Here is a 12,248-nt window from a genome sequence, read left to right on the forward strand (position 1 = left end):
ATCTCAACTAATGCCTTGAAACATCTTATACCCAAGAGTTTAGTTTCACTATTTGAGACAAAGTGCTTTCTCTAGTGCTAACATCCACATAAACTCATGCTACTGCACTTACAACCATTTTACAAAGGGTTTTTTTTTTGGTCTGGCCAAACATTGAATAGCCACTGTATTTACCTCTGTAATTATTCTAGCAACATCCTGAGCCCACATGTAGGACTATGTTGCTGGGACTTCTTACATCAACCCAATATCTATTTAACTACAATTACTGGAAAGAAAAAAATCGCACAAACTCCAAATGAATCTTGAAAGATTCTGGTAGAAAGCAAAATACTATCATCACATCTCACCACACTAACTTCCAAACTACCATCACGGGCAGTTTTGAAGCTAAAAGAACAAAAGACATGACCAGTCTCATCTTTACTTGTTAAAAACAATTCTAAGCAAAACACATACATAGTTTGTTTAGCAAAATAAAATATCCATGTGGTTAATGTTCAGTTGTCAATAATTATTTGTCGCGCCCGCCTCGCCAGCAAGGAAGACGCGGCAACCGGAGTTCTTCTGACAGCGCTTTAATGGGGATTGCTTAACTGGTTACATGCGGAGACGCCGAGGCGTTCTCGGCGGCTGCTTATAAAGGCAGTAAGTACACCGGGCATTGTCTGATTGGATAAGGCACTTGGAAGGGAGGAGACAAACTCTGCACATGCGCTGAGCACTTGTTTGTCAGACTAACAGCAGGGTTTGACCAGGAAGCGGGCGCCATCTTGGAATGGCGTTGCCACCGCGCCCCACATCTCCCCCTATTTTATTAATTAAATGAGAACTGAGCAACCGTTTAGCAAGGATGCAGAGCCTCACTTACCCAACAACCACCTTACCTCGTGCAATGAGCAAAACTCTGAGGTGTGCAAAGGCTGGCTGTGGGACTGAGGACATGCCTTCTCTGGTGCAAAGGCCATGTCTGCCAAATGCCTGGGGGTAGGAGCGGGTGCAACCCAAACCTAGGCTAACCCTTAAGCATGGTCAACCACACCTGTGTAGACTGTCCCAGTTCAAGCGCAGCAAATGCCTGTGCCAATACCACATGGTCCCTCCGTCTCTGGGCCTGCAGCCTACAGATGCACCACAGTCCGCCAACAGCCGCAACGATCAGCAAAACGGCCACGGCTGCAAGACCGGACCATTCCTTCAGATGATGGGTGGCTTGTTGAATCCATGCTGTCAGTCCTGTGGCAAGGCTCAGATCCACACGAGTGGAGTTCACGTGCACGATGGCCAGTCTCAGGTCTCTGAGTGAGGAATCAAACTGTGCAGACCAGTTGCCTGTTAGATGCCTAGACAGCTGTCTAGAAAGATTAGCGGCAAAGGTAAAGTTCTCATAGAGCACAGAAGTGACACAGAGGCCGGTAATTCTCCACTCACAACCCAGCTGCGCAAGCTGCCAAAGAGTGTCCACCTGGTCCTGTACTAAATCCACTCGCTGATTCAGCAGAGTGGCTTGAGTGTCGAGGGCTGCGGCTACTCCAGCAGATAGATTGTTGAGAGCCTGAGCAGTATGAATCGCAGCTGTGATCCCAAAATCTCTGCGAGATCTAAACAGTCATAGAGCTAGGAGCTTCAACAGGAACAGGAATGTATCAGTAGTCAAGCAGGCATCTCCTCTGTCTTCTGTCCTGTCCTTTCCTTTGTCATTTTTATTTTTGGTACCTTTACGTCTCTTTCTCTCCCTTTTCTCTTTTCTTTTTCTCCCTTTTCTCTTTTCTTTCTCTCCCTTTTTCTTCTTCTTTCTCTCCCTTTTCTCCTTCTTTCTCTCCCTTTTCCTACTTTCTCTCCCTTTTCCTACTTTCTTCTCTCCCTTTTTCTTCTTTCTCTCCCTTTTTCTTCTTTCTCTCCCTTTTCTACTTTCTTCTCTCCCTTTTTCTTCTTTCTCTCCCTTTTCTACTTTCTTCTCTCCCTTTTTCTTCTTTCTTCTCTCCCTTTTTCTTCTTTCTTCTCTCCCTTTTTCTTCTTTCTTCTCTCCCTTTTTCTTCTTTCTTCTCTCCCTTTTTCTTCTTTCTTCTCTCCCTTTTTCTTCTTTCTTCTCTCCCTTTTCTACTTTCTTCTCTCCCTTTTCTCCTTCTTTCTCTCCCTTTTCTCCTTCTTTCTCTCCCTTTTCTCCTTCTTTCTTTCTCTCCCTTTTCTCCTTCTTTCTTTCTCTCCCTTTTCTCCTTCTTTCTTTCTCTCCCTTTTCTCCTTCTTTCTCGGCCTTTTCTCCTTCTTTCTCGGCCTTTTCTCCTGGCGCTCTGGCTCTGGCTCTGGCTCTGGCTCTCGCTCTGGCTCTGGCTCTCACGCCTGCCTTGGTCAGCAAAGGTCCGAATTCGGTTCCGTCCCACGCGTCAGTTCTGAACTCTCCTCTATCGAGGTCGTCTTCCGCTGGTGCCTCAAAGTTGTTTCGGCTCCCGGGTTTCGGCACCACTTGTCGCGCCCGCCTCGCCAGCAAGGAAGACGCGGCAACCGGAGTTCTTCTGACAGCGCTTTAATGGGGATTGCTTAACTGGTTACATGCGGAAGACGCCGAGGCGTTCTCGGCGGCTGCTTATAAAGGCAGTAAGTACACTGGGCATTGTCTGATTGGATAAGGCACTTGGAAGGGAGGAGACAAACTCTGCACATGCGCTGAGCACTTGTTTGTCAGACTAAAAGCAGGGTTTGACCAGGAAGCGGGCGCCATCTTGGAATGGCGTTGCCACCGCGCCCCACAATTATTAACTCTCCTTTAAAAAATTTTTTTTTAAATAGCTTTGACCTAAAGATGAGAAAGATAGATATCTATGCCTTCTCTAGGACTTTCTGAATTCCTCTCTGAAGAATTTTAAGGACTCACCTTCAGAAGATAGAAATATTTCTGTTTATGGTACAATTGATTTTTTTTCCCTTTAACCGCTAGTACAAGAAGATTTACAAATGCAAAATCAAACATGCAAAAATGTATTTCTTTGTCACAGGACATAGAGCTTGATTCAGTCATACAAATGAAAGTTTAACAATCAAAGAATATTTCAAAAAGAACACATACCTGCTCTTTGGATGGCACAAGGAGTTCCTCGATCATCATGCTGTCCCGCGCATAGGAGCTTCTGTTCAAGGTGTAAGACCTATCCGAACTGAAGGAGCGGAGGCTGTTGTATTTACAGTTAACCATTCAACAGTGGTAGATGATGATGAGATGAATAAAACAAAATTAATGCATGCAACTTTGAGAACAGGCAAGATGGCTAAAAATATCAATAAAGGTTGCTCTTGAAAGGACATCAAAAATAAAACCCCTTATATGTGAGGAAATGTCTCCAGTGTAGACAACCTCATGAACAAGTTTTGTGTCAAGTGAGGCCAATTTGGAGAAGATGAAATGCATGAAGACTTTGGATGTTTCACTACGAAGATGAACCACCATGACTCTAGATAACTGATAATTGCAGAGATTTTCTAGGGTAAGACCTAATGTGAGAGTCTGCTCTCTTGCTGGATGGAATTGTGTCTGTTGTCAATGGGTCTGTTTAGAAGTCTTTGGAAGCTAGATATGGGTTTAACCCTTTGAGAGCTCTGGTTTGCAGTTGTCACTCATGGAAACATCAAGAAAGAAGTAGTGTTATGATTACATTTTGCATGATCCTCTTGGCCATCTTCTTGGTCTTGAGGAAACATTCAAATTCCCTGTATGGTTATTTTATCTTTCCTGCAAATATTCTGTCTTTCCTTGTCCTATTCTTTTCTTTCTCACCTCTTCTACTTTTCTTCCTTCCAGCCTCTCTCAAATCCTCCATAAGTCCATCTAAACTGAAACCCAGTAGACTAAGGGACTGTGGGAGAACAGCTCTGCCATTCACCCTGGTGGCCTTGCACATACCACACAGGTCATTCAGGCAAAGGCTGGGACTGCAGGAAATCCGAGTCCTGGCAAAGACCCTGTGATCTTCCTGGAACACAAGAGGATGGAGGCTCATGAGAAGCTGCGGCGAGGTCATCTCCCACTCGTCTCCCTGTCTCACCTGGGAGTCTGTCACAAGATGGTTTTTTATCACCTCCTCTGTCTAATGAGGTCTGAGGCTTCCCGTCCCGCCCTCCTTGGAACAGAGATACAGAACGTAACACTGCTTAGCTGATGTCTAGAACTGGCTCCTTAGCGACAGAGTATCCATAACTAGCACTGCAGATGCCCAGCCCCTTTTGTTTTGGTGTCTTGTCCTTTCTGGTGTAGGGGACAAGGACCACAGGAAGTCAGCACCTTTCACTTCTTCCTTTAACTGCCTATATGATGAAAAAACCACCTGGATCTAAAAGTGGCTTGTTGTGTCTTTACCAGTTGAATCAGTCAGACCTTGGCTTTTGCCTTGTCTTGTGTGTGGCTTGACAGGGAAAAGAACAAAGAAGTGGTAAATAGAAAAGATTCCTTGCTTTGCATAAAATGGCTTCTTTTCACCATTGGCCACTATATTAACGATAACCTGGAAGGGGTTATTCTTATATCAAGATGAATGATGATATTATAAGCATTATTCTAAGAGTCTACACAGAGAGGTAGGTGCATTCTTTTAGAATTAGAGCCCTAGCTTTCACTGGAATCTGATATGGACTACTCTGATTCTAAAACAACCCTCATTCTATAGTCATTACTTTGTATATTCAGCAAAAATTCACTAAATGGCGATTATGAGTAACATTCCTGCACAGAGGAGCTTATCTAGTAAGCTACATGAGCATTTGGGCCCTCTGTGGCCAATCATGTGACCTATTACTCTTCCTTTTTTTTTCCCTCCCCGTTACAGTTGCGAGCATTTCCTTCAGTTCCTCCTGTTTCTAGTTCCTTACCTTCTCCTAAATACAGCAGAAGCCTCCTAAGAGCAGGCATTTTCTAACTCAACACTGTCCAACAGAACTTTGTGCTACGATGGAGATGTCCTAAACCGGTGCTGTCCAATAACAGTGGCCACTGGCCACACAGGCTACTGAGCACTTGAAGTGTGGCTAGCATGACTTAACCGAGCTTAACTTTATTTAATTTTAACTTAAATAGTCATAGATGGCTAGTGGCTACACTATTAGTGCTGCCTTTAAGTACTCAGGGCAAGGTTCCCTTTTACTCCAGTGATGTGATTTGAGAGGCATTGGGAAGCTCCACTCTCTCTACTGGACATTCATTTTTTTTTTTTTATAGTGCCCAGAGCATGATAGGTTAACACTGGTAGGTTGTGTGACAGTTTTATGGTATATGTGGACACTTAAAAGTTTCAAAAAAATAATTACGTATTCATTTTAATTCCAGTGTTTAAGTATATCCAAAATGTGTTGACACTTTTTAAACATCCCTTCCTTCTTTTAGTTTGTATATGAGTGCCAACTGCAGAGCAGAGTCCAGAACTGGGAACTACCAACAGAAAGGCCTAAAGATGTCTTCATTTCACATAATGTCTAAAGTTCCTACTCCGGATCATTCCAGACCAATTTACATTAGACAGATGGAGCCCATTAAATCCATCAAGTTTCACTCTGAATCCTTAATACTTCGAGGTACTTGCAGCTACTAAAATTAGAGATTATTTGCATGGGGGTCTGGAAAACATTAAATTGTTTTTAACTAAGGTTAACAATACTATTTGTAGCCATCAGTATACACTAAGTGTTAAATATAGGAAGTGTTAGGAAAAACATGCCTCAGAATTCTAAAATTATACTAATATACCTAGCACAACTCAAATAAAACAGCAACCAGCAAAAAATAGCCCGACTTTCAAATCAGGACTTGCTCTTTAAACCCAGGGAAATGTCTTTAGTTATTTCATGCACTATGCAAAATTTGTTAAGGGAAAGAAATTCCTTAAGTATTCAGTCAATTTTGCATAAGTAACATGTCTTTGTTATGCATTATTTTCTTTCTAATTTTCTCAGAATCACAATATTTTCACTAATGTTTCTCAAGCTGAGCAGAAAAACAAAAAAGCACAATGCAGCACATCACAGCACATTGCAAATCACGTCACATCACAATGCTGAAGAAAATAAAAATGAGAAAATGAGGCAGGGAAAGGCAGAGGAAAACTATAAAAGTGCCAGGTCTTCTTACCTGATCTTGGGACTATTTTAAAGTATTTTTAAGGAAGAAAAAAAAAAAACAGGAGAAATAGAAAGCAAAAAATCAGACAGGGAAAAAAGAAAAAAATGTTATGGTTGAATGGATTACACATTTAATGTATTTCTTTTTAAATGTTACACTCAGAATATTTTACTTGGTAATACTCTAACAATGTGCTTAAAACGTATTGGCTTTATAGATTTAGAAAAAAAATTAGCCTCTGAGCATAACATGAGTTGCCAATGTAAAAAAAAATGAGTTACATATAATAGCAACAAATAACGGTGCAATCAAAATTAGAAATGGGAAAAGCTTGGAATTATTTTAAGAAAAAAATTATAAGAGACAATATTCTGGTTTCATAGCTCACTGGATGTCAGCTACTATAACTTCTACATAAAAATGATTGATTTACAAAATGTGTCATATTATCAGAAGAAGAGAAGGCTTAGGCAGTTATTGGATTACAAAAGCTATAAATCTCTAAATAGGCTATAGGCAAGATCTACAGGATCTTGAGATCCGTTGGGATTCTACATACTTTCCATTGTAACTTGTTGCTATCTGTGTTGACCTGAAATACTGCATATTTTTTAAAAGTTATTTTTCTTCTTCATGATAATGACACCTGCTACAGAAAGACTTTAAGGCCTCTTATAAATGTATTTATAAAACAAAAGTTGTACTAAATTACATTAGGTTCAAAATTCTATTAAAAAAAAAAAAAAAACTAGAAGAAAAACAACATGTAAACTGGCCACACCAATGACACTGAGAATAAACTCCAAGGTTTACTTTGTGGGAAGTGCCATTTACTATTAGACAATGAAACTTTTTACAACGGATCCTTAAACTATAGGAAAATGTCCTCGGGGCTCTGGCTTAGAAGGTTTAATTATTAGCTTTAAAATAACTTGACTGTCAGCAAACACACTGTTAATCCACACCAGAGCAAAAAAGCCTCCAATTTCTGGACAAGGTCCTGTTTCTTTCAACCAGTGGAAGAAAAGTTTGAGTCGAAGTTTTCCCATACAAAAGTTTTCCGCTTCGGTTTTAAGGACTGAATTTGCTTCCATTCCTGTGACTTTTGGTAAGTCACTGTTACACTCTTAACATGTCCCTTGCAAACAAAATAATGGAATAGCTTCAGAAGAGCTACTCAAACACTTGGAAGACAATTTTAATAGACAATATAATTTTTTTCAAGAATATTCTTTTAACTCTCAATCATGAATTATTCTTTTAGTAACAAACAGAGAAGAGTGAACAATCTATACATATATTTCTTACTTATTGGTAAGTAAGGTTTTCTTTCAACATAAATCAAAACTTAATTTTGAAACATGTGACCCGGATTGGTTCTCCCAGTTTTGTCAGTGAGCTCATTTGTTACTATGCTTGAAGCATGACTGCAAAGTAGGGGGAAAAAAAAAAAAGAACACACAATTAACATGTTCAATCACACGAATTTAAGGACTGAAAACCACAAAAGAAAATAGCAGAGCATGTAAAGTTGAGTCGAGAACATTTCGCTAAATTCACATCCTCATCCAAAAAAAGCACATTTGGCGGTAATATGAAAAAATGAAAATGATTTTGGTTTATGACAGGTCATGGTTGTTTTCAGTTTACTATGAAAAACAGCAACGATGAAGTACCTGGCAGAGCGAGCTCCGAGACTGAAGCCCATGTAGCCTTCGGCGGGCAGGGAATCATCACCCAGTTCCTTAAGGTCCTGTGGCCCAAGGTATTTGTCTGTGTCCCCTGTCATTGCATCTTCACCTGCAGGTGTACAGAGTAAACCACAATCAGAAGCTTCCTTTTTGCATTATGTGTCACGTGGGGGGTGGGGGGAATGGTTCCTTTGGTCATCAGCAAATCACCCTTCATCTTCCCCATCCCCTGGATAGTTTTTGTAACTGCCATTTAGAAGGAAAAAGTATATGGGTAGAGGTTAGTACACAGTTTCAAGAGTGAATTGAAGTAGCAGAAACAGCAGCACCTGGTGTTAAGTGCCGACTTTAAAACATCACCCACTCTCCGCTCCTCTCCCTCAAGCCCCAGCTGACTGGAAAGGTGAGTCTACGTTAGAATTTTTCTCACCTCACCCACGATGAGGGCAGCTTGTTTGAATGGACATGGATTGCAAAATAAGAGCCACCTCTTCAGTACTGTTCTTGAAATAGTATGTGGGAAGGGAATAGACATTTTTCTTAACTGTTTTCTCACACACAGGATTTCAGTTTGGGGCTTATGTAAGAAACTAGCAAGTTATTTATGTGAACTCTAACTGCTCGACTGGGGGAACCTTGGAACACATCAATTTTGAACTGTTTTTAAACCTATGGAATTAACCACTCAGCCCAGATGTTCCAGTGCATGAAGTCTACTGGGAAGGCAACTCAGGCTGCTACAGAGATAACAAGAGGGCTTCAACAGTTTGAAAGGACTATATAAACTGCTCTTTAACTATCACACAAAGAGTTAATTACATAAAAGACTTTTACTAGCTACATATGCATAACATGACCTCACACGGAAAAACCACATTCCAGGGGTGACAGGGCAGGTTTTTCAATTGTCTTTCGCCCTCTGGGATGTTTCCCATCCTTCTCAAAAGGTAGCACAGGCTGCGGGAAAGTTCCTTCCCCACACAGGCAAACTCTCTCTCTTTTTAACTCTTTGACTTTTATTCTCTTTCTGGGCACCAGCTTGGCTGGCCGAAAGAGATTTCAAAAAGTGTGTATGTTGTGCTTTCTCGAAGGTAAGTGATTCATCCGCCTCAGCTCTATTTTCCAATTCCTTCATTCAGTACCGTTTACAATTTCCATTCATTTAAACTCAGGAAACCACAAGAGCTCAGCTTTTAAACTACCAATCAAGCCTAAAAATACACTGTCAACTACTGTTTTCACAAATGCAAAAAACTAAGCAGATCAACTTTCCACTGCTACCCAGAACCAAGAGATTATTTTAAGTAACCATTTACAGCTGGCCTATTTGCACATTTACTACATCTGACACAAAAACAGCACACACCGAGGACAACTCAAAGAAAGATCTTACTCTGTGGGAAAGCCATTTCCACCGGGCTGGGATGATCAAATGTTTTCCTGATGTTTCCAGGAATTCCTGAAGCAGTGATTTAGAATCAACCTCCAAAACCAGCCCAAAGCGGACCAATCCCTGGGTTGTGTCCAGTCTCCTCACCACAGCTGCCGGGCTCCCCTCAGCATCTTGCTCTCCTCGCAGGCAACTGAGGCATTACACATCTTTTCCCACTCATCAGAGTTCGAGGATTTTCAAATTTTCAAACCACAAAAAAAAAAAAAAAAAAAAAAAAAAAATCTGGCAACCCTTAATTGAGATTAAGATCCTTTTGATCATTCCGCAGACATCCTTTTAAAGCTCCTTCTGATTGGATTAAAAACTCCAGGGGCAAGCCTCCAGCGGGACCGAGTGGTGACCGGAATGCAAGCCCCTGAGTTATTTGCATGTAAATATGAGGACTGCTCGGGTGTAGACTTTCGGTAATTTGATACCCATGCTCGGTGCCTACCCGGGTAACCAAGACAGCCTGGAGTGGGGAGAGCGAGCGAGGTGCCACATTTAATTAGGAGGCCACTCTTCTCAGATAGGAACGAAGCAACAGCCAGCCCAGGTAGAGGAGAGAAAACAGGAGAAGGAAACAAAGAAGTGGCCCAGGCGGGGAGTGGCAGGGAGCTGCAGGCAAACTTTCAACTTTGTTCTCAGCTGGGAACACCCGGAGCCGCGGTTATTTATGGTCCCTGTCAGGTGGAAGGAGGGGAAAAGGGAGAGAGGGAGGGCCTGCCCTTGAGCCCGAGCTGTGAAACCGGGGCTGAGGGGAGCAGCTGTGATTACCTGAGCTCTCCCACAAGCGACAGTTTGCGTCGAGAGAGTTGGAAGGGAGCGGAAGTGAGGCGAGCTGCAAAAAGCAACTGGGTGTCCTGCTTCATTTGGGGCACAAGTTCTTTCAACTCTTTTAAAACTCACTCAGGAAGGACTAACTGGTTCTCCCTCCTGGAGAGGTCCCTGGAGAGAGAGCAGAGCCCAGGGGTTGACTAGAAAGGTCTCTGTTGCTCCCCCCAGGAGGTAGCACGGAGGAGGTGGGTCTGTCGCTTTTTCTGTTACATTGTTTCCTTCTCTCTCCACTCCTGGCCTCCCTTCTCTGGCCGCTCCACCCTGTTTATGTTGGCAGTGGAGGGAAAAACTAGCCCCACTTCTGCATCCTCTCCCTGGGCACTGGAGAGGCGCTTTCAATTGCTTTTTTTTTAGAAATGCTGGAGAATTAGGCTGAAAACAGTCTTGCTGAAGTCAGTGGTGTGCAGCACGCCCTGTCTAGTGCATCCATCCCCTTGGAATGTTACCTAACTAGACAGGCATCTGAATCTGTAGAACTGGTAAGATGGGGAACAAATTTGTTTCCCTGGATAAATGCATGAATAAATGAAGACACTAGTGCTCTACTCTGATCAGCCTGGCTGTAATTAACATTGTAAGTACACAGAAATGGAAGGGAAGCCACTTAGGTATAATGCCTGGAACCTAGTGAAAACTACTCCCAGGCAGAGGATAATTTCTGATTCTGTAAAGAATGGAAGAGGACTACGCCATGGTTAAAGAGGATAAATGTCTGAAGGTTCATCTGGTTTTCACGTCTGCGTGTGGAATCCAAACTACTCAGTAAGGCCTTATTCAATGACGCTCATGCATTCAAACTTCCCAACAAGGCCTATGATGCAAGGTTCCTTCCTCTTAACTTCTTGGGCAGCCTCGGCTCTGGCCACTCTTCCACACCCAGCCTGCTCACCTGTCATACAGAATTAGTTCAGTTTCTGGAATTCCTTAAACTCTTTAGATTTTGAACCTTCACATAGGGTGTACACTCTTGATGGAATCTTTCCCCCCCTTTCTTTACCTGATGAATTTCTCCAATTTTTCACTCTTTCTAGAACCCCTCCCAGCTTCCGCTCAGCATCTTAAGTTAGGTGTCCCTCACGTAGGCATTTCTTATCAGACTGTACTGCCAGGAAAAACATCTGTCTGGTATCTTCCATTAGCTGGTGAGATCCCTTAGATTAGGAGCTGCATTTTTCCTGGGCCAGGCATAGTGGAAGTGACCCATAAATAGTTCTTAGAATTCATGATGGCTAATAAATAAAGGTTAGTTTTCTTTTTTGTTTTTTTAAACAAAATCTCCATGCCATAGCAACTTAGCACTATTTTCAAATATTAAGTTTAATCACTGATATATTCAATCACTGGTAAATTTCAATGAAAGTGAAGTTTCCAGTTTCGTTACCCATCTTTATTAGACTTCAGAAATGGTCACTATGAAACCAAAAGCAGCCCCTGGGGTGCGGGGGTGGGAGTTGTCAATACATTTGGCCAAGGATTAATCAAAATAAAATAGCCTTATTACAGTAAGTAATTATGCAGTTACCATTTTAGAATGGCGAAAACATTTCTTAAAAGACATGGAATTTAGAAATAAAGACAATGGTGTTATTTTAATGCAGCTTTGCACAGTAGGTGCTCTGGGTTCAAATCCAAGCTCTATCATTTAGTGACTGGGTGACCTTTGAAACTTCATGTAACAACTCTGAGTCACAGTTCCAACCTCCACAAAACTGAGATAATAATTCTGCCTCTACCCTAAGACCTCCTGGGCAGATTTAAATGAAATAATATACAAAGTAAGGGCTTAATTAGCTATGCTATTATTATTGTGTAACACAGCTTTCTTCAATGCCCAAACATCTGATGCATGAACTCAAATGTTAATATTAATAGCTAACATTTAAATTGCTACTATTTAGACTGGTGAAGGCAAAATCCAACCACAGTAAGGGATCCCTGCCCTCTACAAGCTAACACAAGGCCTAGCTCATCATAATAAACAAATATTTGTTGATTGTATGAATGAATAATACCAAAATTCATTCTCCTTTCAATAAACAAAACCTTTTGTAATTATTGTATAGTAGGACACAGCACTATACTGAAGATTAGAAAGGAATGAGATGAATTGTATTGTGTGACTTGTTAGCTGCCTCTAATTTGCTATATAATCCAAAAGGCATTCTGGTTAGCAGCAGCTTCTAACAGG

At 41.6% G+C, this 12,248-nt stretch overlaps 1 protein-coding gene across 13 annotated transcripts in view; it reads right to left on the bottom strand.

The window, feature by feature from the left end:
- The window catches only part of ANK3 (ankyrin 3), a 325,335-nt gene that overhangs the window by 91,964 nt on the left and 221,123 nt on the right, over positions 1 to 12,248 (bottom strand). For 10 of the 13 annotated variants that reach the window (XM_076010011.1, XM_076010010.1, XM_076010009.1 and 7 more), the window contains 2 exons: positions 7,777 to 7,900; positions 3,065 to 3,167 (listed from right to left, as the gene is read on the bottom strand). In XM_076010011.1, the coding sequence (XP_075866126.1) occupies positions 3,065 to 3,167; positions 7,777 to 7,900 (227 nt within the window). Of the gene's footprint in view, positions 1 to 3,064; positions 3,168 to 7,776; positions 7,901 to 9,184; positions 10,403 to 12,248 lie in introns of those variants that run through there. The other 3 variants (XM_076010014.1, XM_076010015.1, XM_012762809.3) reach the window with 2 other exon arrangements.

The sequence above is a fragment of the Microcebus murinus genome, chromosome 14 (genome assembly GCF_040939455.1).
Source record: "Microcebus murinus isolate Inina chromosome 14, M.murinus_Inina_mat1.0, whole genome shotgun sequence".
Lineage (NCBI taxonomy): Eukaryota > Metazoa > Chordata > Mammalia > Primates > Cheirogaleidae > Microcebus > Microcebus murinus.